This window comes from Parus major, chromosome 12, assembly GCF_001522545.3.
Source record: "Parus major isolate Abel chromosome 12, Parus_major1.1, whole genome shotgun sequence".
NCBI lineage: Eukaryota > Metazoa > Chordata > Aves > Passeriformes > Paridae > Parus > Parus major.
The window spans coordinates 6,504,589-6,531,430 of NC_031781.1; the positions used below are offsets into that span (position 1 = coordinate 6,504,589).

General features: G+C 42.4%; 2 protein-coding genes across 3 annotated transcripts in view; one reads left to right on the forward strand and one right to left on the reverse strand.

Annotated features, from left to right (window-relative positions):
* Positions 1-666: 666 nt before the first annotated feature.
* On the reverse strand, positions 667-5,835 carry EMC3 (ER membrane protein complex subunit 3). Its single transcript, XM_015641431.2, has 8 exons — positions 5,623-5,835; positions 5,481-5,538; positions 4,624-4,717; positions 3,906-4,010; positions 3,140-3,221; positions 2,909-2,988; positions 2,242-2,324; positions 667-914 (listed from the first exon to the last, which is right to left on the reverse strand). The coding sequence occupies exons 1-8, from the start codon at positions 5,775-5,777 to the stop codon at positions 786-788; spliced, it is 786 nt and encodes a 261-aa protein (XP_015496917.1). The 5' UTR covers positions 5,778-5,835; the 3' UTR covers positions 667-785.
* A 56-nt stretch (positions 5,836-5,891) lies between these two features.
* The window catches only part of FANCD2 (FA complementation group D2), a 35,839-nt gene continuing 14,888 nt past the window's right edge, over positions 5,892-26,842 (forward strand). The window contains exons 1-27 of one of the 2 annotated variants that reach the window (XM_015640861.3): positions 5,892-5,974; positions 7,179-7,268; positions 7,427-7,561; positions 8,179-8,246; positions 8,942-9,045; positions 9,532-9,595; positions 10,362-10,414; positions 11,351-11,429; positions 12,095-12,219; positions 13,560-13,647; positions 14,564-14,668; positions 15,335-15,435; positions 15,920-16,028; positions 16,612-16,647; positions 17,028-17,171; positions 17,623-17,757; positions 18,065-18,196; positions 19,309-19,416; positions 21,287-21,396; positions 21,887-21,947; positions 22,623-22,748; positions 23,548-23,621; positions 23,710-23,850; positions 24,802-24,902; positions 25,208-25,323; positions 26,028-26,136; positions 26,653-26,751. In XM_015640861.3, the coding sequence (XP_015496347.1) occupies positions 7,202-7,268; positions 7,427-7,561; positions 8,179-8,246; positions 8,942-9,045; positions 9,532-9,595; positions 10,362-10,414; positions 11,351-11,429; positions 12,095-12,219; positions 13,560-13,647; positions 14,564-14,668; positions 15,335-15,435; positions 15,920-16,028; positions 16,612-16,647; positions 17,028-17,171; positions 17,623-17,757; positions 18,065-18,196; positions 19,309-19,416; positions 21,287-21,396; positions 21,887-21,947; positions 22,623-22,748; positions 23,548-23,621; positions 23,710-23,850; positions 24,802-24,902; positions 25,208-25,323; positions 26,028-26,136; positions 26,653-26,751 (2,590 nt within the window). In that variant the 5' untranslated portion in view covers positions 5,892-5,974; positions 7,179-7,201. Of the gene's footprint in view, positions 6,000-7,178; positions 7,269-7,426; positions 7,562-8,178; positions 8,247-8,941; positions 9,046-9,531; positions 9,596-10,361; positions 10,415-11,350; positions 11,430-12,094; positions 12,220-13,559; positions 13,648-14,563; positions 14,669-15,334; positions 15,436-15,919; positions 16,029-16,611; positions 16,648-17,027; positions 17,172-17,622; positions 17,758-18,064; positions 18,197-19,308; positions 19,417-21,286; positions 21,397-21,886; positions 21,948-22,622; positions 22,749-23,547; positions 23,622-23,709; positions 23,851-24,801; positions 24,903-25,207; positions 25,324-26,027; positions 26,137-26,652; positions 26,752-26,842 lie in introns of both variants that reach the window. The other variant, XM_015640860.3, reaches the window with a different exon arrangement.

Consider the following 26,842-nt stretch of genomic DNA (forward strand, 5'->3'; position numbering starts at 1 on the left):
AAATCCTTGTGAGATTTGAAGTCTTCATGCCATAATTACAGTGTAAGAGCAAGAGGAGCTTGTTTTCAGCTAGAACTCCTGAGGATTAATGAGCCTTAATGTAGAATAGCAGCTGCTGAGCTTTGCTGTAAAGGGCTGACCTCCAAAACATGGTGTGAAACCCATCCTGGGAAGAAGCAAAAGCAAAGGGGCAGCTTCCCTGTTCACTGGAATGATTTGGTGAGAACAGAAAATCACAGTCCTGGCTCAGCTCCTGCTTTGAAGAGGATTTAGAGTTTCACCCTGAGAAAAAGGTGCTCAGAATAAAGAAAGGAGGAAAAAAATAATAGCCAGAGTATTAAAGACTTTCTTTTTACAAAGCATTTCTCCAGGTTGGGACTGTTGTCCCTGGGGAAGAGGTCTGGGGAGTTCCTGCAGAGGAATAAGCCAGGAACAGTTCCTCTGTGTTCTCTACAGTACAAGGTGGGCAGCTTAAAGCATTTTTTATCCCCACCTGGACCAGTAAGTAACAGCCAGGCAGGCAGTCTTTGGGAACACCCTGCTCACAGGCAGGAAGGGCTGTGTGGGCACTCAGGTGCTTACAAAAGGACTTGGGAAGGATTAAATTAATGGGGAGATAATGTGTATGTTTGTCTTTGGGCTCAATACAAAGTGAGGGCACTGCAGTTCTGAACATGATGTTTTTCTTTTATTCTCAGCCTTGCTAAAATACCTTGTATAATTTTAGATAACAGATTTCTTTTCAAATAACTTTTACAAGAAGAGACAAAAGCGTACTCTCAAACTCAGAAGATGGAGGTCTGAAGTTCTTCCTTAAACATGCCTTCAAAATGGAGGTCTTTTGCCATGAGCTCTTCCTCTACATCTTCTAAGGCCCACTGATGATCTGTCAATTCTAAGGCTTCCCATTCCGTCTGCATTGGCAGTGAACAGAAGTAGAGAAGGAAAAGCAACACAGGATTAGTTAGACAAGAACTACACAAAACAGTGCTTGCTTTTAAAATGGCAACAAACACTGATTTCTATTAAAAACCTGGCAACCCTGTCAACTCTGAAATCAGTGCTTTATGCTTAATTAGATGTTAGTTGATCAATACAAACTGCATTACAGAAATTAGAAAAATGATGTTATCTGCTTTCTGCCAACCCTCTAACCTTCTGGAACAGTCCATTGCTTCTATAACAGCCTGTTCTGGTGGGTCAAGTGCTTTGCAGTGAGTTAATTCTTTAGTTCAGAGTTACTTGATAACAACAGGTAAGAGGCCAAAAATTTTGCACCTGATCACAGACTTGTGCACAAAGCCTGCAAAAAAATCTGTGTCACATGATGCCCAGCAAGAGATTTGTTTTTCTTGGCCAGAACACTTCCTCTGCAATGGAGCTTTTTCCCTTTTGTTTCTGCTGGAACATGTAGTGGGTTTTGGTCCCTGTGAGGCTGAATGGGCAGAAGTGCTGTGGAAAGCCAGGACTGGGTGGAAGTGGAGTCAGTACTGGCAGGAATTGCACCTCAGTGCTGAGTGTGACAGAACAACCACTGCTCCAGCACCGCTGCCAACTGCAGCCATCCCTTCCCTGGCTGAGCCTCTGCCTGGGTGGTGTGGGATTTTTTAACCAGGAAGATTACTGAAAACAAAACTGCAGGAGCAGACCACCCAAACTTCCCAGGCAGCAGGTTATGTGTGGCTAAACCTCTTCTACAGTCTACAAAACCAGAAAGCAGGTCTGTCCTTCGTGCATAAGCCTGGGCATAAACTGCCTGTGAAAGGCAGAGGCAGTATAACAAGCTAGTGCCTATGGAAAGTGCTTTAGGAGAACTTCAAGGCAGTAAAATCCTGATGGATTTTCCACTGAACTGACTGGCTTTTCTTACCCAAGTTCCATCAGGTGCCTGCTGGACTCACACTCAACTGCACTGTTGAAACAACTTTTAGAGAACCAGCTTCTGCTTTGGATTTATACCTCAAGGTTAAAAAAACAAAACCCTTCCTTAGCAAAATCAGAGGATGGGACATAAATTCAGCTTTTGTACCAGCAATGACTGATCTGTCAGATTTACTTCAGGGTTATTTGGGCTCTGCCAGACCCAGAGCAACTCCCACAGCCCTCATAAGCTGTCAGCTCTAATTTTAGGATCAGGAATCCAGAGCAAATCCCTTACTCAACACAGGGAGACGGTGAGTTACATGCAGCCTATGACCCTGCAAGCTCACATAAACAGGAATGCAGGTGGGAATACTGTACCTTAAATGCTTTGTTGGTATCTGCTGGCATGGCCATTGCTGCCCCTGTCATTTGTTCTTGCATCACCCTGGACTGATCTGCAGCTACAAATGAGAAATGAGAGATTGATTTCTGTGTTATTAAACAGCATTCCCTGGAGCATGGTGTCATTGGGAAGGTTTTTATCTATAGATGAGAACATTGCAGCAACAGCCAGCACGCAATACTGCTGTGCCAGGAGTCCTTACAAGTCCCTGCTCCCACCTGCTCCATCTTAGCCAGATCTACATAAAGTATGCAGAAAAATTGAGAAAAATAGTTTCCTACATTCCCAATGCACATCTGTCCTGCCCCACATCTAACATTAAGAAATCTTGGCAGTTTTCCTTAAAACCAATACTTGCTAGAAATAAACATGAGTACAAAACTTTTGCACGCTGATTTGACAGGAAAGAAAGCCTGGGTTGACAACTGTGGAAGTTTATGAGCCAGTGGCTGGTGCAGGAGATTTGGGTACTTGGCTGCAGGTGTTGTCAAAGCTGTCCCATGGACAGTAAGTAACCTCAAAGAAACAAGAGAGGCATTCAGGAACTTTTTGGCTGTAAACTTAAAAGTCTTTTCCCCAGCCTCCCTCAGACAACATCCCATGGAAGGGGCAGCCAGTTCCCAGAAATGACAAGTGCCTTACCATTATCTTGGCCCAGGATGAGAGTATAAATGCTTCTGAGTCCAAACACATTCAAGAAGTACCAGGAAGCAGAGCTCACCCTGACAAATCAGAACAAGCACAGTTGTTGTCGGTTCAAAGCTGGCTTGTGACCTCATTCTGGCAGCCCACACAGACCATCCAAGGGCTATTAACACATTCAACATTTTCCAAGTGGGAATTGGACCTTGCTTGCTGAGGACAGGGGCTTACCAGGATGCATCTAAAGTGAGCAGCTCAATTCCCTGCTGCAACATTGGCTTAAAACGCAGTGTCAGAGGAAACGGGACCTTTGCTGCAGGATAAAAGAAAAAAAAAAGCAGAATTTCACAAAGTGACATGCACAACTGCAAAGCACAGGGCAAAGTGAGCAGGTAGTTCTTTTATTTAATCTAATGTAGTCTGAGTGCAACGTAGAACAATGAAAAGTTAACTGATTTTTTAAAAAGCTGCAGTTCCGTATTCATTTTAATATAAAATGACTTTCTGAAACTTAATCAGATGAATAAACCCTCACAGGTACTACTTCAGTGACTGTGAAAGGGAATGTCCCTTGTTAAAGAAACAGTTACCACATTAATAGTATAGAAAAAAGACCCAGAACTATGAATTTAAGTATTTTTGATGTATATGCTCTACACAGTAACCAACTCCCTGGACAAGGTTCAGAGGAAAATCCACTGTATCAGCCTGAAGCTTAGGCAGCTTTAGTAAAATCCTGGTTCTGTCAATACAGTTGTTCCCAAGTACATGAGCTATTTTCTTTGAGACCGTGGCCAATACTCTGAAAACAATTTTCCCCTTTTGCAATGGGACAGGCAAATCTGTGCAGTTCATGGAGTGAAGAGCAGCAGTGCCTCAAGGCAAACTTATGCTGCTTCTAACTGTTCTCAGGTCGAGGACCAAATCTGTGATGCAGCTCAGACCCTCAAGGTCATTTCAGAAACACAGCCAAACCCATGTTATTGCAGACACTTACTCGTGACAAATCCTGAAAATGTCATGTTGATCCAACCACCAATGAGGATCATAGGCAGAACATTGGTTACATTCCCTTTCATCATATCTGTCAGCATGGTAGGATCTGTAAATCATAGGTGGGATGTGAAGTAGCAGCACATCACAATAAAGAGAAACAAGTCATTACATGTCAGCTAATTTAAGAAACTGCATGAGACAACAGTCCTATCCCAGTATCTATAATTTTTCATTGAAATGGAACAATTTTTTGACAATACTATGCAATATGTGATGCTCAGCCAGTGTGGTAGCAGCTGCTGCCACAGAGGTGTTGTGTTCTGTGTCTGACCCTATCCCTTGCCCCAGATCTCTGAACTTGCTTGACCCCTCTGTGAGCTGACCTGGGTAGAGGAAGGACAACAAGCTCCTATCTTGCTGTATACATTATTTAAATTAAATAACTTTAGAGAAGACCCTGCAGGAGCTGGAGCAAAACACTGGCAAAAAGAGACAAGAACAGGACTCCCACTCCTGGCTACCCTGAGGAGGTCAGGTCTCCTGAGATGTTGCAAGGAGCTCAAGGTAGAAGCAACATGGAGCAATTTAGTATTTTTATTATCCAAGAGAGGGATAATAATTCCTCATACTGCTTGTGCTCCCTCCAAAGTTGATTCACTTTCCACACTCAGCAGACACAAGTTTTTCTACCTGGCTGCAGTTAGGGTACCTTAACATACCTGTCATTGGTGAAGGAGGCACTACCTTTCTTTTTGTTTTCTTAAAAAATCCATCCTCAGGGTTATTAAAAAAATATTTCCGGGACAGGAAAGACTGAAAACAGAAAAAGACAATGCCAACACCATAAAAAGTAAAAGGACAGAAGCATTAATTCTTGCTCAGACATTCAGCCATCTCATGAGTTCTTTCACAACACACCTTCCTGGGATAGGTGACTCACTGCCCATGTGTTCTAAAGCTCCTCACATTTTTCTGCATCCAGAGTACCAGATCTCTGGCTTTTTAAAATTCTTAAAGTAATTATGATAGTTCTCTGAAAATAAACCCATGCCAATTTAAGAGCTTTTGGTGTTTTGTTCAAATTCTTTGTGCTCATGGAGCACCAATATTGATACATGGAACATCTTCACTCACCCAACTGACCTTTGGATTTCACAAAATACACATTTGGTACCAGCAGAGCCAACGATGCATTTATAGTTCAGCAAGTGTTTCAGTTGACATTGTATGACCACCTCGTTATCCCAAGCTTGCACTACATCCCTGTGTGCTTGCTGGCAGATACGGTACACGACAGTTTGGAGGCGCATCTCATGTCAGCATGCAGGTAAAACATCAAGCAGTGACAGCTAACATGAATGTCAAGGAAAAGACATATACAGCGGTGCTGTGTCCAGGTTTCCTAAGAATCTGCACTCCTGGACACTGCTCTGGCTCCGGAGTGAGCCGGCAGCGTCCGACCCCGCCGGCCCTTGCGAGCGCTGCTCCTCCCGCGGCACAGCCCGGGCAGAGCCCCGCGCTTCGTGCTCCTTTCCCAGCCATCCTCCTTGTAAAGCCCGAGCGCGCAGCTCCCTACCTGCTTTGGAATGTATTTTCCATTTTCCCGAAGGACTCGGCTCCGGATCAGGACTTGGCTGGAAGAGAGACAGGCGGCGTTAGCGGGCCGGGCCGGGGGGAGCGGGCCGGGCCGGGGGAGCGGGGATCAGGCGGGCCCTGACCTGTCAGACACCTGCTCCTGCGTGAGGCGCTTGTCGCTCTGGAGCAGGATGGACACGTAGTGCCGGATCATGCCCACGAAGAAGGTGATGAAGACGATGGGCAGCACCACCCATAGCCGGATGTTGGAGTCCAGCAGCAGCTCGGGCTCGCTCATCGCGGCGGTGCCGCCTCGGGCCCGGCTCCGGCCGACACCGGGCCGCTGCTTCCGCTTCCGGGGCTGGCTCTTCCGCCGCCGGCGGAACGGCGTCAGCGCGCGCCGCTGGCGGGAAATTCGAGCGCGAGTGGCGGGAGCGGCGTGAGGGGACAGCGGGGTGTGCTGTCCTGCCCGCAGGGGACGGGAGAGGACGAGAGGTGAGCTCGGCTCGGCTCGGCTCAGGTGAGGGGGGCTCAGGTGAGCTGGGCTGAACTGAGCTGAGGGGGTTGAAAAGGTCGCCTCAGGCACTGCCCAGCCTTTGGCAGTAGGTGCGATGGGAAGGTGCCGGCCTGACGCCTGGCTGGGCTGTCAGACTGCATCTCGCACCCAGAACAGAACATCGATAGGGCTGGAAGAGAGCTCTGAGATCACCCAGTGCAATCCCCCTGCCGAGGCAGGAGCACCCCGAGCAGGTGACACAGGAACGGGTCCGGGTGGGTTTGCAATGGCTGCAGAGAGGGACACTCCGCCACCTCCCTGGGCACCTCTTCCAGTGCTCTACCATCCACACCCTGAAGGTTGCTTATATCGATTTTGTTTATATCGAAGTGAAACGTCTTGTGTTTTCGTTTTGGCCATTGCTCCTTGTCCCGTCACTGGGCACCACTGAAGAGAGTCTGGCACCATCTTCTTGGCACCCGTTTTTCAGATATTTGTACACCTGAAACACCTTTCAAAGGCTCACTGCACTTTTTTTTTTTTTTTAACCGTTCCCCTTCCATGCTGATATTTTAAGAAACTCATTTTACTAGCCTCTGCCAAGCAGTTGAAATTTAGTGTGAGATGTGCACACATCTTGTTTAAATAACCTTTAAGTTTTAAAGGTGAGTCGAGTTTTTGTGTTTCTTTTCTTTTTAATTGTTGCCACCCCCCAAAAGAGGAAGGGTTAGATGGAAGTTTGTGCTGACAGAGTACACTGGCTATGATTCATGTTTAGGGACATGAACAGGGTCACTTAATGTGGTTGGGCTTATGAACACTCACCTGTGAATCCTTTGTTGCTTTGTCCAGGCATGTGGAGAGGGTCTTGAGTTTAGCTCAGTGGATGCAATTTGGGTCCTCATAGTAGCTCACTTTAATTTTCCATTTAATTTGCCTGATACCTGAATGAAAGGCCAAGCCTTGTTTTATGAAAAACTGAATTTTAGAAAAACTGATGTATTGTGCTATTTAAATATGACAAACTCTAAAATTTCAACCTGCACAGCAGAAAAATGTGTGATATTGGTTACCCAGGCAATCTGTCTTTCTTTGAGCACTCACAATTTCTGTTGTGTTCCCTTTTGCTGTTTTTAATACATTCTAGATCTGCTTTAAAAAAAAGATTAATTAAACACTTGTCTTTTTCTTGCATCTTTTTAGGCAACAACAAAGGTTTTGTTACCATGGTTTCAAAAAGGAAATTGTCGAAAGTTGATGCTTCTGAAGGGAGCTGCAAGACAGACTTGCCAAGTAGGTGCTTGGTTATTGTTAGTGGGGTGGGGACCCATTAACAGAGGCAACAGCTCCCAAGCACAGACAGTGCCAAAATGGCAATTTTGATAATGCTGATTGTTAATGACACTATTGATTTTTTAATATATTTGATGCAGTATGTCTTGTTTTCTCAGAAACTAAGAAGTCACGGATTTCTGATAAGGAAAATGCCTCTATCTTCTGTGGTCTGGAAAATGAAGGAGTCTTTGAAGAGCTCCTCAGGACATCAGGAATTGTGCTGAAAGCTGGGGAGGGGCAGAATGAAATAGGTATGAGTTTAACATTTGCTCTTTCTGATTTAGATCAAAATCTGCAAGGATAGCTAGTACAAATAGTGTGTTTTACTTGTAGCACAGAAGTGCTTGAGACAGCTTGTTTCAAAATTCAAGCAAACCTTCATTTGGCCTCTTACATACGTCTTGTTCCTGCTGAATTCAGTGCATCACCTAAACTCATTATACCGCCTGTTAAGTCTAAAGATTTCTGAAAGATTATTGGAGGTATATAGAAAAATATTAGACTGCATCTGTGATTACAGTATTGAATTGCAGAGGCAGGAGCTCTGAAATGGGGAAACAAACGTAGCATTGTTGCCTTTCATTTCAGACAAGGCCTTCCTTGTCCAACAGGCCTGGCCTGTCCAAGGAGGTCCTGTATTCAATGTCTTCAATGCTACTCTCAGCCCAGACTAAAGAAAGCACAAGTGCTGATTCCACTCAGGCTTTTGCAACTGGGCTTCTCAATAGAGCAGATGAGGAAATGCTGGTGGGTGGGCTTGAGAGCTTGTACTTGGTGTAGCTGTTGTGATGGACAGACATGTTTATTATTGTATGTTTATTATTGTAGGGACAGACTTGTTTATTTCCTTTCTAAACTGTTTCCTTAGCTGTTGATCAAATGGCTTTCCAGAAGAAGCTCTGTCTGGCCCTGGAGAAGCACCCTACTTACCCAGCTGTAAGTAACTTTGGCAGGAGCCACCTTTGAAGCTGTTTGCTGAATAGGAAAATATGCAAATGCAGCTGCCTGTCCCTGCTAGTCCCACACAAAAGTGTGCAACACAGCAGCGTATCTTGGATTTCTGTGGTTCAGGGTTTCCAGTTCTCTCAGTGTTGCTGTTCTAGCCTTTTAGTCCCACTGTTTTTCTCTCAAAGTAATTTTCATTGGCAATATTATTCAACAGACAAAGACTCTTAGAGCAGACAAATCACTTGCACAGCTTTCTGGTGGAAGCTGGCTTTGGTTTTGTGTTGGGTGGGAGCTGGCAGCATTAACACTGCCATGATGTGAAGCTCCTCCCCAGACAGCAAGTCCAGGGTGAAATTTCTGAGGCCAGTGATTTGACTCCAACTGTATTTTGGGTGCAGCTCTCATCACATTAAATGTTGCTATCTCAGCTGAACAGGAAGAAAGGTAAAGCCTTTTTAAATCAGAGTAAGATGTAAGACACTTGCTTTAGAGTTCCTTTGTAGAACAATCAATGCTTCCTCTGGAAATGGTCTAGACTAGCGTTCATTTATTATCCAGCATTCCTTCTGTGAGAGTTTCTGTCTGCAGTTCCCTTAACTCTTCCTGGTTCTCATCATCTGCTTCCAAATGCATCCTACAGGACAGTAGTTGGCTGGGGTGGATAACTTCTCTCTGCTTTGCAGGTTGTGGAGCAGTTCATCAGTGGCCTGGAATCTCACATCAAGGACAGGAACCAGTTCAAGAACTGCCTCTTGCCATGCACTCCTGTACGGACTGAGGGGTCCAGGTAGAGGAAATGTATTTTGCCTTTCCCTTCAGTCAGAGCCAGTCTTTAGTTATGTCCTGTGACATTGACCAGGGTGCAGCTAAAGGCTCCACACCAAGGCAGGATGGCTGTTTAATAGCAGGGAGTTTAGAGTGTTAAGTCACAGAATTTCCTGTCTGCCCATGGGACACAGTGGATTCCATGGCATTTTATGGTAACAACCAAATACTGTGAAAAAAATTGGCCAGGGCTGGTGAAGGTCAATTCCTTTCTGAGATTTTCCAGGAGATGCAGCTTTACCACAGATTTTCACATTTCTAGTCTTGTAGAGAGTGAGCTGGTTCAGAGCTGAAGGGCAGTTTTAAATCTTCTTGTGTGTGTCTGTGATTACCATGTGTTACCTTAAGTCATTGTATGTAGTTCTTAAGAAAAACAGTCATGGAGAGCTACAGCCTGTTCTCCCAGCATGTTTTTGACACAGCTGTGGTGGAATCTTTCATTTTGCAGGAATCTGGTGCACTCATATTGCGAAAGCCTCATTAAACTGCTTCTTGGGATTAAGATCTTACAGGTATGGGCACCTTAGCTTGCTCTTTACAATGGTTTTGATTGTAGGGAACATTTTGCTTAAGTAAATGATTAATAGAACTGGTTTTGAGGCACGTGAGGTGGCATCTGGAGTAGTGTCCAGCTTGTTGTTGTAAGGACACAAAGATGCTTTGGGCATGAGACACATGGCAGACAAGCAGAGACAGGGGAAACTGGGTTTGTTCAGTTTTAAAAGAAGATTAAGGGAAATTTCATGGTCTTCAAATACTGGTTGCAAGGTGCAGGGAACACAGAGCCAGACCCTTCTCAAAGGTGAACAGGGGCAGAATGAGAGGTGATGGCTGAGGTCAGCCATGGGAAATTCTGGTGAGATATAACCACTTCCACTGTGGAGAATGTTTTTTTAAGTGCTAGAGCTGGGCACTGTTTTCAAACTTATCTAAAATTGATTCTTTGGTTTTCTGTGTGGTGAAGAGCAGCTCAGGGTCTGAGAAAGAGAGGTTCATCGGCCCAGAGGAATTGTTCATCCTGCTCGTATGCTCTGGGCATGCTGGGTTATGTGGGTAGTTTATACCACACTCTTTAAAGTGGTTTTCACTTCTTAGGCTGTGTGCCTCATTTCTGGCATTAGGCAAGAGATTTCTTATACAGGAAATACTTTTATTGAGCCTTTCAAGTATTTTATTCTCTGTGTATATTTCATCTTTTCTGAAAGCTCAGTTTTGGTGGCAGTACCACAGCACAGCCAGTGTTAGACACCCTAACACTGTCTTTTTCCTTTCTTTTAGCCTGCTGTCATAACACTGTTGTTGGAAAAGATCCCTGAATTCTTTTTTGACATGTGAGTATAAACTGGCTTCTCTCTGCCTTGAAATGAAATTTCTTTTGGACAGTCACCAGCTGTTTGACTTTAGCTGTTACTTCAGATTTGCTTGAATGGCAGTTTGCACTGATACGGGTTTTTTTTTCCATACCTGTGTAAAATAATCGGTGGGGTACCATGGCCTTAAATTTGTTAGTCCATAAAACAGAAGACAAATTTCAAGAAGGTGAAATGCAGACATTGTGCATTTACTGTGCTTTTTCCAGCTACTGACACAAGCTTAGGAATTATTTCAGCAGACAGACTACAGAGTTGTCTCATCATTAAATAAAAGATGGAAGTGGCTGCTGGCAGAGTTTTAGGAGGCTGGGAGATGCAAACAGATATCCTTTTAAAATTGCAAGTTGTCTTCAGACAAGGGAAATTGAAAGAGCATCTCTTGGTTTTGAACATAGAACACCATAGTGGAGTAAGAGATCTTGAGGTGTAACACAGGCAAGACTTGACCAATTCACCTCTTCTTCCTGTGCCCTGGAGTTAGTGGGGCAGACCAAGGGGCAGAAAGATGAGGCTGTTCCTGCTGCAGTTTTTGTTCCAGTGCTGAAATACAGGATACAAATGCTGCACAGGGGTGTAGCCCAAGAAATTGTCTCAGACTGAAATCTTGTTTGAGGAGGGTTTAACCTGGACAGTCACAAGGTCTGAACTGCTTTCACCCAAGAATTCTAAAGGATCTTGTATGTAAAAGTGATAAGCTGTTGATTGTCCTGTGAATCCTTTGGGAATTCTAAAAATGAATCTTGTTACACTTGTTTCCTATCAAACTGTAAGAAGAGTGAAGTTCTTTCTATGTATTCATGGCTGGTTAAGAATGGTGTTGATCTTGCTGACCAGCAGCAGAGCTTTGGTGTCTGTAGATCTGACTAACCTGTGTGTCCTTTTCTGCTGTTTCAGTGTGGGCACCTTTGGAACAAATTTCCCCCGGCTCATTGTCAATCAGTTTAAGTGGCTTGACAGGCTCCTTGACAGCCAGGTGGGTACCAGAGGTGCAATCACATGGATGCTTTTTCCAAATGACTTCTGGAATGCCTTTCAGGTGGGATTAGATTGAATTATTGTGCTGATGAGAACTGATATTTTTGTATTCACATGCTGAAGAAGAGATTTAATTTTTTTCTGTTTCATTATAATTGCCTTGAGTAACCTCTGAACATCTTTTACTATTTTTCTTCTTTCCTTGCTCTAAGTCTTCTTTTACATAAATTTATATCTGTGCATGTGTGTTCACACAGATGATCCCATTATAAAACTGTTGCTGGCAGGAAGTTACAATCCCCTCTTGTTTGATTTTAACAAGGTACTGGATACTTGCAAATGTGTGAGGATGAATTCTCTGTTCTGCTCTGGTGATTCTTTTCCTAAGTCAGTTGGTCCCTGTGGGTTACTCTCTACTGGAGTACTAAACACTGGGAAGCTTGTGTTTGCTAGTTTCCTTTGCTCACCAATATCATTATATCCTTGTTCTAAAATACTACTGTTCCACAAAAGTCCATGCTCTGCTTCATGGTGTCAGCAGGACAATGAATTAAGGGACAGTTGGCATAAACTCAGACAGATGTCGCACTGTGGGACCTTAGATGCATAATACTGTTGTACTGAGAGATTTGTGCATTTCACCAGTGCTCCTCTTGCCTGCAGGATCTGGTCAAGAAGTTAATGCAGATGATTAGTGTCTCTCCAGTACCAATCCAGCACGATATTATCACCAGTTTACCTGAGATCCTGGAGGATTCCCAGCAAAGTGAGGTTGCCAGAGAGCTCAGGTATGAATGATTTGGTTGGGAGGGTTTGTTTTGTTTTGTTCTTTTCCCCCTTGCACTTAGCAGAAAAGGACAAGATGCATTAATGCAGATTGCTCTGGGGCTGACTGAAGTATTAGGACAGCGCCATGTTCCTGTCAACTGCGACGTTTGAGGACACTTACCACTGTCTTAGGACATTCCATTTGTACTGTTATGCTCTTAAAGAGAGCACAAACAATCCAGCAAAAGACATTACATTTAGACAGTGCTCAAAAACTGCTTTTATCTCAATTATTATTAAACTCTTGACTACCTGGAGACAGCACAGGTAGCATCCAGTTAAGTTCTCACTACTTCTGCTGGATAGTCTATGATAAGTCACTTGGCTATAACTGATAACTTCTGATTTGTCTTAGATTCTGCTGTGTGAGGATCAACATGTTTTTTATTAATTAAAAAAAAACAAACGAGTAAATGTGTGCATGAAACAGAACTTTCTGGCTATTTTATATACTTTTCTCAAGCATATTTACTGATCCAAACAATTGGGGGACCTAATGCCAAGAGTTATCCTCCCAGGCAGCACTGCCGTAGGCTAATCCTTACATCTGTCTTCTTTAATAATGTATTCACTATACACAATAATTTGAGTAGTTTAAATGTTTCTAATTCTTATTATTGCACAGATCACTTATATTTATGCTGGTGTTAATTACCTTTTCAAACATGTGATCACTGTTAAAGATTATTACTGCAGGCAGTGCATCCTGTTCCTTTTACCATCTCAAATTGTGACTTTGTTTTCATTCTGTTTATTGCCTCAGCTTCTATATAAAAAACTCCACACATTTTTCCTATGCTAGTCAAACTCCTCAGACTTCTCTTTTCTCTGTATATTTTGAAAGCTGAGATCTGAACAGTGTCAGCAAGGCATATGTATTTCCATGTTCTCAATAGTCTCTACCCATTTCTGATGAGGAAAACAACTCATTACTTCTAATGAATTAGGGAGCATAGACAGAGTTACCAGGATGCTGCAGATGAGGTGTTTTTCAACTAACAAAATTTCAGTACAACTTCTTGATAGAGAAAGTTTGTAAGAAACTGAGATGTCAGCTAAGAATGATTACATAAGTTTTGGGAAAGTGCATGAGGCTGTTAAAAACAGCTGTAGCTCTTACATGAAGAGTAATAATTTGGGGAACAAGTTTTCCATAATGCCAGTGCCATATGTTGTCAGTTTCAGAGATTTTTATTTTTTTTTCACTAATCACAAAAATTACTGGAATCATACAATACACAAAAGATACATTCTTGGTTTTCTTAAGAGGACTATTTGTTTTCTTTTCCCTGTTTATCAGCTGCTTGCTGAAGCAGGGCAGACGGCTGACAGTGCCAATCCTGGATGCCCTCTCTCGTCTGGACCTTGATGCAGAACTTGTGGCTGAGGTGAGAGCTTCTAGTGAGCACTTCAGCAGGCCCCAGCCCCTGCTTAGCAACACGAGAGCTGGAACTGTTTCTTCATTCCAAGTATTTTGCTAAATCTGACTCCTGTAGGCCTTCAAAAGTCCTGAGCTCCTGAAGTTGGAAAGAGGTCAGAAGTGAAAGCTGGTTTTTGAAACACATATGAGGGGTTCAGTGAAGAGCAGAAAGCAGTTTTCTGAATGCACCCTGTAACAGTCAGGCATTTCATTCACAGCTGTTTTAGCAAATGCAGAAGCACTTTGTCCTGCTGCAGTAATTTTTTGCTGCCTGACTTAAACCTTATTATCAAATACTTCATCTTTTTTAAGTACAGTGACCAGATTAGACTGTATATTCTAAGGAAAGGCAGATTGGTGATTAAATAATTAAATAGGTTTTCTCTGCAGAGTGCTGATAAAGGAGAAGAGATGATGATGTGCCTTTTTGATATGTTGCATTGCTCCACTTTTTGGAGTTGGGCTTCTTATGAGTAAAATAAAATTGGTTCATTTGAGTGCATAAACAGTGTTTTACATAGTGCCAAGCAGGCTACACAACCTCCATGCTTTGCCCTCTTAAAAGCCAGTTGAAAAATGATGGAGCCAAGCTCTCCTTGTTGAAGAGTGATAAGGGGCAGTGGCCACAACAGGAGTTTAGGGTGGGCATTTGGTAAAGCAAGTTAGGGTCTGCAGCATTGACATAAATTTTCAAAGAGGTGGCAGGGATTGGAGGTTTCCTCCATCCTTCAAGACTCAGCAAAGCCAAGATGAATCTCATCTAGTACTTAAAATGTTCCTGCTCTGAGCAGAAGGCTGGACTGTAAGTCTCCAAGGATTCCTCCTCATTAATATGTTTCTGTGAAGTGTTGTCTTCCAGCTGATGGAGTGTTGCTCTCTCTCAGGTTCGACAGTCTGCCATGACCATTGTGCCTTCTGTAAAACTGGAAGATTTGCCTGTAGTAGTAAAATTCATTCTCCAAAATGTCAAGGCAGCAGATGCAGTAGAGGTACAGTATCTTCTTCATAATGAAGTGTGCTTTCCACATGAGTATGTGTTTTAGCAGAGAGAAGTTGATTCACACACAGAGCTGTATGTTTTTAATGTTTTCAAGTAAAATTTTAATATTGCCAGGGATCAGAGCCAGCCTTGCTGAGCTATCAATCACACTTTGTTTCATGCATTGAGGAAGCCTTAGCCTAAGCCAAATGAGGTTTGTGATCTGCCCAAATCTTTCAGGGAGTGCCCTGTAAAAAGAAGTGTGCCTGTGACATGGAAGCCAGTCTGTGCTGGTACACTGCATTTAACATCAGTCAGGTTGGTAAACTTGCATATCCCAGAATTCCTGAGGCTGTCATATATGTTGCTCAGCTGCTAAACAGAATAAAAACAATTCACAGCAACATAAAGCAAATACATAGGTGGGAATTTCTCAGAGTAGGTCTTGAAAAATTCTATCTTTTGTATGACATATAGGTAAAGAGAAAAGTTTAGCTGATTCATTTTCTAAGTTAAAAAAGTTAAATTTGGACATGATTAGATACTTGTGAATATTTACAAATATATGAGTTTTGATTTGTTATTTTAGGGTTTTTATGGGAAATTGTTTTCCTCAGCTTTTTCTGTTCTTTGCTCATTTGTCACAGTGATTTGTGCATGGATTTGTGTTATACAGGTGATTTCTGATCTTCGTAAGAGCTTGGATTTGTCATCGTGTGTTCTGCCCCTGCAGATTCACACTTCCCAGAAGAAGATTAAAAGCCAAGTCCATGCCAGGTACTTTAACAGGTTTACCTGATTCTCCAAGGGTAGGATGAGACAAGAGAACTTAAACTGTTCCTCTTCTGGTCTCTGGCACAATTGGCTTCACACACAAGCTTAATTTATCCTGTGGAAAGGCACAGACACCTTTATTCCTTCCTGCTTGGTACTGATACAATACATTTGTCACTCCTTTCCCAGCCAGCTTCCCATGCCATGGATGTAGTTCCTTTTGAACCATCTGCCTCCATGTCTGGGACAAGCAACTTCATTTATAATAATGGTGCTACCATTATATCTGTTTTAAGTTCCCTCCAGTATGTTTTCCATTGATTCTGTGACCTCTGTTTCCACTCTCTCATGAAACTCCCTATCCTTACCAGAGCATTCCCTCTGGACAATGGCTGCTTTAAGTAACTGCTGTGACTGGTGGGCTGCCTTGCTCCTTCTGTGACAATATTTGGAGGGACTGAGTCTCCTCTTTTCTGATGATTTGCAGTTCTTCCCTGAGCCAAGTAACCACCAGCCAGAACTGTGTGAAGCTACTTTTTGATGTGATCAAGTTAGCTGTGAGATTTCAGAAAGATGTCTCTGAAGCATGGATTAAGGTAAGATAGATGCTTCAGTCCTTGCTTCCTTAGTTATTTGGGCTCTTTGATTAAGCCTGAGCCTTTCTTGTAATCAAATGTGGTACTAAAAGACAAATGTTAGCCCTTCGTTTTACTGATACAGATTTCATTCTGCAAAGGAGGAAACGTATACCCATATATTGAGACTGATCTATGTGAAGCCTTAGGGGCTTGAAAATATCCTGCTAGAAATCAGTGTAAGCTGGTATTAGGTTAAATATAATTTAAAATTGCATTTCAGTGTAAACCAGCTGTTTCTTGTCCTCATTACTCAGTACCTCAGTTCCTTTCTCAAGCCTGATGTTACTTGAGAATGTCCTTGTTCAAGCTCAGTTTTCAGCTATTTTTTTCAATACCTTCTGGATTCTCTTTTGTTGGCAAGATCCAGTTTTCTGACTTTGATAGGAATCCTTCTGTAGAGGAGAGAAATCTGTGAGCAGGGTGTCACAGACTTTTGGTGCCTACCTCTTTTGGTCTGTTTTTGGAATGTAATATGTATATGTAATATGAATGTACTAACAGCTTGCTTGTTTTGTTTTTGTTTTTTTTTTTTTCCTTTCAGGCTATTGAGAACAGCACATCTGTGTCTGACCATAAGGTAATAGTTTTGCTCTGCAAGTATCCTCCTGGTTTCTCAAGGGCTTTCTTCACAGCTGTAGATGAAGAGATTTTTGTAGTTGGAGCAGAAACTTGTCAGTGATGTTTCATGGGTGGTTCTTTTGGTATTGGACATGTTCCAAGTATAACAACCATCCATTTTCTAACTCTTGCTTCATCCCTTCCTAATGTTAAGGGACAGAGTTATCCTGCTTTAATTCTGTCCTGTTGGACTCATAAAGTCAACTTATTTCAGCTGTGTCTCTTGGGACTTTTTAAACTCTTTTTTTTTCTTCTCAGTTTAGACTTCAAGTTTTGACTTTGAGTTATCTGGACTGTTTAATATTTCAGCATAGTGAGTGGTGGTTATTTCCTTTAAAGGTTCTGGATCTGATAGTTTTGCTGCTAATCCATTATACAAACATGAGGAACAGGAAGCAAACTGAGAAGGTCTTGAGGAGCAAAATCCGACTGGGCTTTATGCCAGAACAGCTGATGCAGAATGCCTTCCAAAACCATTCAACGGTCAGTGCTGATCTTGCTTTGGAACTCTTTTATCTCTCAAAGATCTTGTGAGATGATGATTGAGCCCTGTGCTGCTATATTATTTAATATATTATAGTTATAATATAAATATATATTATGCAATTTATATAATTCATAATTTATTATTATTTATATTAAGACACAACATTATATCGTTATATATTATCATTAATAATATATGCAATATTATAAATATATAATTATATAAAATATACATATTATAATTATATATTAAAGGTATATTATTTAAACCTTTCCAGTGATGTTCATGTACTTCTCTTTTATAATTTTTAGTCCAGATCAGTGTCCCAAGGCACATGTTCTCTGTTGTAATTGTCATGTGGTTTTTTTGGAGTTGAGCTTTCCTCAGAATTGAATATGTTGAAAACAAGCAACAGTAATGTCCTTTATCATGGTGTCTGTATTTCAGGTTATCAAAGACTTCTTCCCTTCAATCCTAGCCCTTGCTCAGACATTTCTTCACTCAGCACACCCAGCTGTGGTCTCCTTTGGCAGCTGTATGTACAAACAAGCTTTTGCAGCCTTTGACTCCTACTGCCAGCAGGTACAGCGTGATGGGTGGCAGCTATTTTATTTGGGTTTGCACTTTTTTCTAGAGTGTATGTCATGATCCTTTAGGGGACAGGGTTTCAGGCAGTTGGAAGCCATTGAACAGAGGTCTGTGCCAAAGAGTAGGCCGACAAGAAGATGGGGAGCAATCACAGCAAGACTGGTAGCAAGTGACTTCAAGCACAAAGACTGCTGTGATTATCTGTACTTGATCAGTGCAGTTCATATAAGCAGAGCAAGGCAGACATTTTTCTGTTGAAATTTCACTTTTTGAAAGTTCTTTTTGGTGGCTTTTTCCTTAGGAGGTTGTGACTGCTTTGGTGACTCATGTGTGCAGTGGAAGTGAGACAGAACTGGACATTTCTCTGGATGTGCTCACAGATTTGGTGGTGCTGCACACGTCCCTGCTGATGCGCTATGCCACCTTTGTGAAGGTATGTGCATTTCTGGGTTTGTACTAGATTTTGGGTCACTTACACCACTTTGCCTCAGATCCAGAATAGGCCAGTACTTCTTCAAAATAGAGGTATTGGAAAAACTTGTACCTGTAAAGCTTTTCTGTCTGGAGAAAGGCAGTGGTCAGAAGTGAAAGGTATCTGCTGTCAAAGTGTGAGCTGTAAGATAAGAGTGTATGATTCTTTGACAGGGGAAATTGAGATAAACAATTCCCTTTAGCTGGACAGTGCTTAAATTTCAGGCATGGAATGGTGCCTACAATGGCAGGAAAATGCTGTCCTTATTTACATGAGCTATTTCAAAACTTGGCAAAAACCTGTCCCTTTTGTGGACTTCACATTCTGTCTATTGGAAGACTGACAGTACTTTAGCCAGTATTTGAATCCTAAGACAAAATTTCTTGCAGAGATGGGAAAAAAACATATCCTAAAATTTAAAAGAAGAAAGTACTCAGTGGGGAGAAAAAAAATGGACTTTTGAGCTCTAAGAATGATAAGCAGGGTGAGACCTGCCCAGTTGGCTATTTCCAAAAGTACTAAAAGTGGAGACTGAGGGAAGAGCTAAGCAGCAAGGCAAGCATGTAATAGTACTTTCCTTGAACACTCCTCCATCTATGATGGTTTGTAGCTTAAAGACAGCTTGTATTTAAGAGCCCTTGAAGAAATACCTCTGGTATTTTGGTGTTCCTTGTGATTTAATTACACATTGTGGGAAAGCTGTACACTTTTTGCTGTTTAGTTGATTGATTGTTAAATGAAAATTACTTGCTTAATTACTTGCTTGTCAAATACTTTGAATCCTGTGGCCAATCCAGTGATAGAAAATAGCTTTCACTTGTCCTGAGCACTCCCAAAATGCTTATGGTAGCCAAATTATTCTTCCCATTCAGCCTCTGATAAAATGAACTCCCATAAGTAAGGCCAGAACAGTAGTCTGGCATGTATGTTTGTTTAATTTGAGTGTAGCTTTTTCATGTGTGTACAAAAAAGGGAAAAGTTTATTCTCTTCCTTGAGGTTGACAATTAATGTGTTTTTAGACTATGGAAAGGGATTCTTGATATTCTGAACTAGTTTGTGGCTTCTCTTACAGACCATTTTAGACTCTACACAGAAACTGAATCCATGCCAGATTCGGAAGCTTTTCTACATCCTCAGCACTTTAGCATTCAGCCAGAAGCAAGAAGGGAGCTACATTCAGGTAAGCAGAGTCACAACAGAAAGTTGTTCAGTCTGTGCCTTGGTCCTTCTGCTAGGTTAACTGAATACTGGCATCATCTATGACCAGTGATTGATGTCAGGATATCCTTGAGCTTAAAATTCTCTTCTCCCCAAGTGTCGGCAAACCAGCTTATGGCTCTGGACTTTCCACCCTGATATCAAGGGCTTATCCCAGTGACTGTGCCTCTCATCTTTCCCAGAAAGGTCCCCTTCTTTTTCATGTCTAAGAAAGGCAGAGTTGTTAGACATGTTGGAAGGGTGCTGGTGGTAGTCCCTAATCTAACCTCCCAGTCAAAGTGGGACTGTCACCAGCATGGCATCATGTTGATTGTTGCTTTGTCTAGCTGAGCCTTGAAGGCTTGCAAAAGTGTAAATTCAGCAGCCTTCTCGAGCAGCTCCGTTTTTCCATCACTTGGAAGCCTTCAGAAGGCACAGTTCAGCTTCCCTGAGATGTTTGTATTGATTCAGCCACTTAAATTCTGCATAACAGAGACAACAAAGACTCTCTTGTTCAGAAGAACTGAACTTCACAGAGCAGAATACTCTGCTGTGTAGTGGTAGACTTCACACCTCTTGTGCCTCTGGTTTAAACACAAGAAGCTGTCAAACCTGGTCTGTCTAAATCCACCTTCATCTTGCACAGGATCCCTTGTGTGACTCAGTTGCAGCATGAAAGTGGTGGTATTGGATACCTTTGTCTGAATTTCTGGATCCTTGAGCATAGCAGATAAAGAAAAAATTCAAAGATATTTATTTCAGAACAGAGACATCAGGGTTCAAAATCTTTCCATTCATAAAGTTCAGCTCTTAGAAATTAGGACTGTTTATCTTTCTTTGAGTCCCTTTGCAGTTTGTAGTTGTTAGGTATGTTTGCACATGCTAGCTTGAGACTGTAAAGGAAAACTGTTCTTCCTCTCCTTCTGATTGATCTGTGGTGTGTAAAATAGCATGTCTATAGTCATTTTGTCCTTCCCACTCACCCTGTTAAATTGGAGCTCTTCACTGCCAAAATTCCCAGTTATATGGCAGGTTTAGCTCCTTTCTGAACAAGTTTCCTCAGTGACTTCCCCGCCTCCCACCCCAAGTCCTATGTGACTTGTGAAAATTGCCTTGGCAACACACAGTGTGACTTTGCAGCCCAGGAGGACTTACCATCAGGATGTTCTGCCTGTCACCCTCAGAGGTTGTGAAAAGAAGGGGAGGAGTGTCTAGAATTTATTTTGAGATGAGAGTTTGTAACTCTGGCGATCCAAGGTTGGCAATTTGACTCTTATCCTCACTGATATTGAAGACTCCAGGGGCAGGTCACCAAAGAAATTGGTGTTCTGAGAGCCAACTTTGTCTTCTCTAAGTGTTCTTCTAAGCTGATGCCTCTTAGACATGAAGATCTCTGCAGGTAGATTAGGCATTTTTCCTTGCACTGCACAATTTGTCTTTGGACCTTCACCACAAACTGCTCCATCTCTCAGCCTCCTGAAGTTGACAGTGTTTTGAAGTGCAGCTCTGCAGATGCTGTTTGGGTATGACAGGCTCCAAGACCAATCTGCTGTTTTTTTTAACATACTCTTCTATTAATTATAGTTGAAACCTGGACCAGCTACATGGTCTGTGTAGTAGTTAGAGCAAAGTCAAACCTAATGCTGTTCTAATGCTCTTTACAATCTGACTTATGGGACCAGTATTTTCATAATAAATTAAATGTCAGAATGTGCATTCCTTAAGCAAAGCTGTAATCCTAATAAACCATCCCCCTGTAGCCCTTGGAGATGACATTAAGTGAAGATGCCAACAGAACTGTGAGTGATGCACACAAGTACCTCTGTGGTGACATGGTCTGTGTCTCTTTTCAGGATGATATGTACATGGTGATCAGGAAATGGCTCTCCAGCACAGTTCCCAACCACAAACAAATGGGGATTATTGGTGCTGTTTCCATGATAGGCAGTGTGGCATTAAAAAGGTGAGAAAAAATGTAGCAAAGATGAATTTAACATAGTTTTCAGTTCAGGCCTGGAGTGAAACAAAGACAGGAGGACATTGCCTTGAGTTCATGCTCATCTTGGGCAAATTCAGGAACTTTAAACTCCTTTTTTGCATACTGTGATATTTGGTATTTCAGCCTGTGCAGTCTGCTCACCTGGTCTCAGAGGCATCCCAAATTCCTTGTTAATACCTACTTGTGCATCCTTTGACCACACTGTTGCTTGGTCTGATTACCTGATCAGCTTCTGACTCTAGGCTTTATAACCTGAGGTGCTCTGTGTTTGAATCCAGGGAAATTTAAAAGGGAAGAGGTCCCAGACAGCATCAGGTCTTTTCCTAATGTGTTCCAATGAAATCTTTTTCATGTGTCATTCTCCAATTTCTTGAGGGAGAACCTTGTGTGCGTGATGGGTTTTGCTGTCTCTTGAATCTTGTGCCACAACAGCAAAGTTATCAATTGCTTCCAGGAATGAAGGAGATGCTGCTTCAGTGGAGAGGCCAGAGCTGAGCAGTGAGCGTGATGGGCAGGTGAGTACCAAGAATGGGACAGTGTGGGACACAGGGAGGATACAGTCAGCAAGGAGGGGTGACTGGAAATGCAGTCTTAACTGAAGCACTGTGTGGGTCTGGGAGTTGGCTTTCCTGAGCCTGGGATTCTTGTACATTGACTGCAGAGCCAAGAGTAGATCAAGAACAGTTTTGGAGGAACAAAGGCACCTGCTGGTGTTGCCTTTGCTACACCAGAACAAGCAGCACTGCAGCCATCTAGTGAAAGTCTTCTGTCCAGTTGTTATTTCAAATACAAAGGAAAGAAGCAGGAAAATTGCTTCAGTGAGCCAAAGGTGACCATGGCCATCCTCTCAGCTTTGGTAGCTGTACCTTTCAGGCAGTGGAAGTATTTTTGTTGCACAGGATTGGCCTAACAGCTTTTTTCCTTAGTTTCTGTTAAAGAACCTTTTTCTCTGCTGGCACTTTATTAAGGGTGATTCTGGGCAGACATTTATTTCATGGCAGAGGACACTAAAAGGCCTATGTTTCTTCTTAAATCTGTGTCTGTTCAAGACTATTCACCACAGGTTGATACTCTAGAGATGAAGCTTTGAATATGCCTCACAATAAATTAATGTAAAAAGGACTGAAGATAAAAGCTTGAATTGGATCCATTTACCTTACCCATTTCTGCACTGTTTTCTCTCCTTTCAGCTGTCTACCCTGTTGGACCTTGTGGGCTTCTGCTGTGAGCAAGCACCAGAGGTCTTGGCTCTGTACTATGATGAATTTGCCAGTTTGATTGAGAAGCAGAAGGGCAATTTGGACTTGCAGCTGCTGGTATGTTGCAGAGCAACTTGAACTTGATCACTTAGATAAATTCTTCAGAAAAAAAATATATTTTTGAAACATTGGCAATATAGAATCAATTTGAGGATTTCACTCCAGTCTGGGAACTTGTTTTGTTCTGTGAGAGATTGGTCAGATACAGAATCCTCATTCAGCTCTCTTGGCTTTTTTTGATTGTGGCAGATTCCTCACTGTGCTTTAACAGTTTCTTTATTGTGAAATTTAACATGACAGCAGGGAAGCCTTTTAAATGGAATTAAGTGACATTTCAGAACATGCTGGTCCTATTCATAGACAAAAGTAGAATCTGAAAGACATTTAAACTTAGTATTGAAATTGGTTTCTGGGTCAGACTGTTAAGACTATCTGATACTTAAGATCTTTGAAGAGCCACAGTCATTAATGGCAGTAAATAAATAAATGGTATTTATGGTGATAGGAAGAAGTTTGTGAAGGTGACTGGACAGCTCTTTCTTCCTGCTGAGAACTCCTTTTACATGTGGGCTGCTTTCCTCTTCCAGCCAGCTGCTCTGCCTCTCTGCATCTCTCTGGAACTTGTAGTCAAGCCCACATCCAAAGAGCAGGGAAAAATTGGTTGTGCATGCTTAGCAATGTTTCCTGGCTCTGACTCTTGTCAAAGGCAGCCCTTGGCTCTCCTTGCAGGCCATGGGGCTGCATTATGTGACAGTTCCAGGATACTTTTTCTTGGTCTTCTGCATCTTCCACAGCTGGAGGTTTCTTCATCAAGCCCCTTTGCTGAGCAAGTTTTTTTTTCTTCATTTTTTTGTAGAACGAGTTTGGGAAGAGTTTGGTGGAGGATTTTCCCAGTGACTTTGTGGTGGATCTCAGCCCCACAGTGCATGGGTATGCTAATGTCAAATAAAGCATTGGTAGTGTTTCTGTCACTGAGAACTGAGGCTGCCAACAAGATCTTGTCTGTCTTTCCTTGCAGTTCATTCTTGTTCCCAGTGAAGTCCTTGTACAATCTGGATGAAGACCAAAGTCAGGGAGCAATTGCCATTAACCTGTTGCCACTGGTGTCACAGAGTGAGCTTGGCAGGGTCACCGCTGGAGAGAGTAACCAAAGTAAAAGGTATTTGACTCTTACCTGTGGGATGGCTGCAAAGGTAGTGTTTTCATTTGTGCACTTCAGGTACCTGATAAGGAGCTGGTGAGAGAATTTACCAGTTTTCAGTGTTCTCCTTTTTTTGATGTTAAACTCAGGTCTAGGAGCATAATCTGGTTGGGAGCTGGCAGTCGGTTCTGGCTTGGGCTGTTTAGGTGATCTTGGGTGAGTTGTGATGGTAGATAGTGCTAAGCTCTCAAACATGCAGCCAAAAATGAAATTTGACTGAAGAATCAGCGCATTTTCTTTGGCAAATAGAACAGAAAGCCTGTAAGATATAAAAAAACTCTTAAGTAAACAGGAGGACACTGAAGTTAAAAGAATTCTAAGAGACATAGACTTGTTAAGGTTATAAAAGACTCTCTTTTTTTTATTTGCACTTTCACATTGTTTGTAATTTATTGTCGTAAGATTTTTTTGAGATTTTAGTTGTTCTTTTAAAAAGACATGATCATTTTAAAATGAGAAAAAACATAGCTCCTTTGCATGCTTCTATGGAAAAATGTTAGTTTTCATCACTCAGGATTGGAGCAGTGGCACACTGTGAAACACTGAAGGAGGTTTCTCCCCTGCTTATAACTGTGTTGTGCAGAATTTCTTACAGTTCCTTCTAAAGTACTCAACTTTGATTTCCACCAGAAGTAAATCTTGACCCTTGAGTTTTTTGCTCATTGAAGACATTTTTCTGCCCTTACATGCTTTTCCAGAAAACTGGTAATCACCAGTTATTAATTTATGGGAGTTTTTTTTTCTAACCCACATGGTGCATTTCTTCTCTGTGTTGCTGGGACTTGCAAGAAGCAAAATAGAAGGCACAGGCAAGGTGGCCTGGGAAGGACACAGGACATAATGGAAAAGTGATGGGCATTCTGGAATATGTAAAACATATATTCCCACTCAATTTCTTTTTTCCCCCAGGGCAGTATCACCCATGTGTCTGTCACCCTGTTTCCGGTTGCTGAGGCTCTACACTGCAGAACAAAACAGTGGAAGTCTGGAGGAGATTGATGCCTTACTAGGTATGGGAAATGGGCTTTTTATAGGGCCTGGCTGCCTGTCTTGTTCTTGTGGCAAATCTGCACAGAGTTCCTCCAGCTGCAGGAGGAGTTGTGTATTTTGTGAAGGAGGCTGAGATGCTCTGTGCCCACAAAGTGAAAAGGAGGTTGGGGAGACAGTTGCTCTGTCTGGGGATGAAGTGGCTGATGGGCCTTACTCCAGATAGCCACTGGAATTGATGCAGGCTTTGGCAAGAGCCTTGGTCAGTGCAAAGACCTCAGCATAGGTAGCAAACAGTCCAACCTATACTTTTCTTGTTCTGTGCCAGGTTGTCCCCTGTACCTGACTGACCTGGAGGTTGAAGGGAAGCTGGAATCTCTGTCCAAGCAGGAGCGTGAATTTCTGTGCTCACTCCTGTTCTATGCTCTCAACTGGTTTCGTGAAGTGAGTAGAGCCTTGTCTGCAGGTTCTGTAGTGGAGGGATGAAGGAAGCCTAGGAGAGGAGAGGTTGGTCAGCCAGGAGAAGGGAAGCTGGAGGGGAGGGAATATTGTGGTCTTTTACTGTGGTCTTTGTTACCTAAAAGAAAGGTTGTGTTCCACTTCTGGAGAGGCTATAGAATTTCCTTTCTTGGGGATGCTCTGTACTCTGTTCTGTATCTCTGTGAGCTGACAGAAGGGTGAAATGCAGTGCCTTCAAGCAGATTTGGACAATGTATTGGCTAACATCAATGGTCAGTGGGATTTTTTCCTGCTGGGGTTATTCTGATAACATGAGAATGGCAGATTTGGTGCAAGTCTACATTCCCGGTCCTGCTTTTCTCCCAGGACTGCCTCTTTCCTGGCAGACCTGGGAAATGCCAAGGGGTCTTCAGAGCCACAGAAGCTGACAATGTGCTGTTTGCTAATTCCTTTTGTTCAATTAATATTTTATCTATAGGTCTCCTATTGCTTTTATAGATTGCACCAATTATATCCATGTTCTTATGGACTTCTGAAGAGCTTTGTTCATGCAGTCTGAACCTGTTCACACAGGCCACTTGTGCTGTATTGTGTGTTTATTCAGGACTTGAGAATGTTATTAAGAAAAGAAAAAGTAGTAAAGTGGGTACAAATCTCCCTAATTCAGTGAGCTTGGTTTGTGTCTCTAGGTTGTAAATGCCTTCTGCCAGCAACAGGATGCTGAGATGAAGGGGAAAGTTTTAACTCGATTACAGAACATCACAGAGCTGCAGAATGTGCTGGGAAAATGCTTGGCAGGTGAGTATGAAATATTTTACATTCTGGGCCTGTACCAGCTGTGAAGTGAAAGGGGTTGCCTTAGACATCAATGGAAGAAGCAAATGGTAACATATACAGCAGTTTTACAGTGGCAGTTTTGCAGTTTTAAAAGTTTGTGAGTGGACAGCTATCATTTTCAATTTGTCCAAAGCCAAACCGCTGTTCTTAATCACTTCCTCAGTGAGGAGCACACAAATTACACACTCTAGAATCACAAGCACACAAACTTTAGCAGATCCCCCAAGTACTGACACACCTTGTCCATCTCCCAGTAGCCTGCCCAGATCCCAGGGATTCTAATCTGCTCCACTGCTTCCTTACTCACTTTTATTCCAGCTCACTGCTTGTTAGCAGATACACAAACACTTATCTCACAGACTCCACACTTTCACCAGGACAGTGAAATTTATGATACTTCCTTTAGTTATGTATCTGGCCTGTATGTTGTCGTTGAGGAGCTGAATTAACCCAATTTCTACATTCTGGCTCTTTCAGCAACCCCTGGCTATGTCCCACCACCAGCTACTTTTGACTCTGAGGCCCTGGAGGTCGTACCATCCACTAATGCTGCTGGTCCAGCCAGAAAAAGGAGTGGTAAAGAAAATTTAAAATGTTTAAGCAAACAGATGTGATGAGGGTTGACTGCAGATTGCACTGCAGCCATTGCATTTGTGTGTGCCTAAAG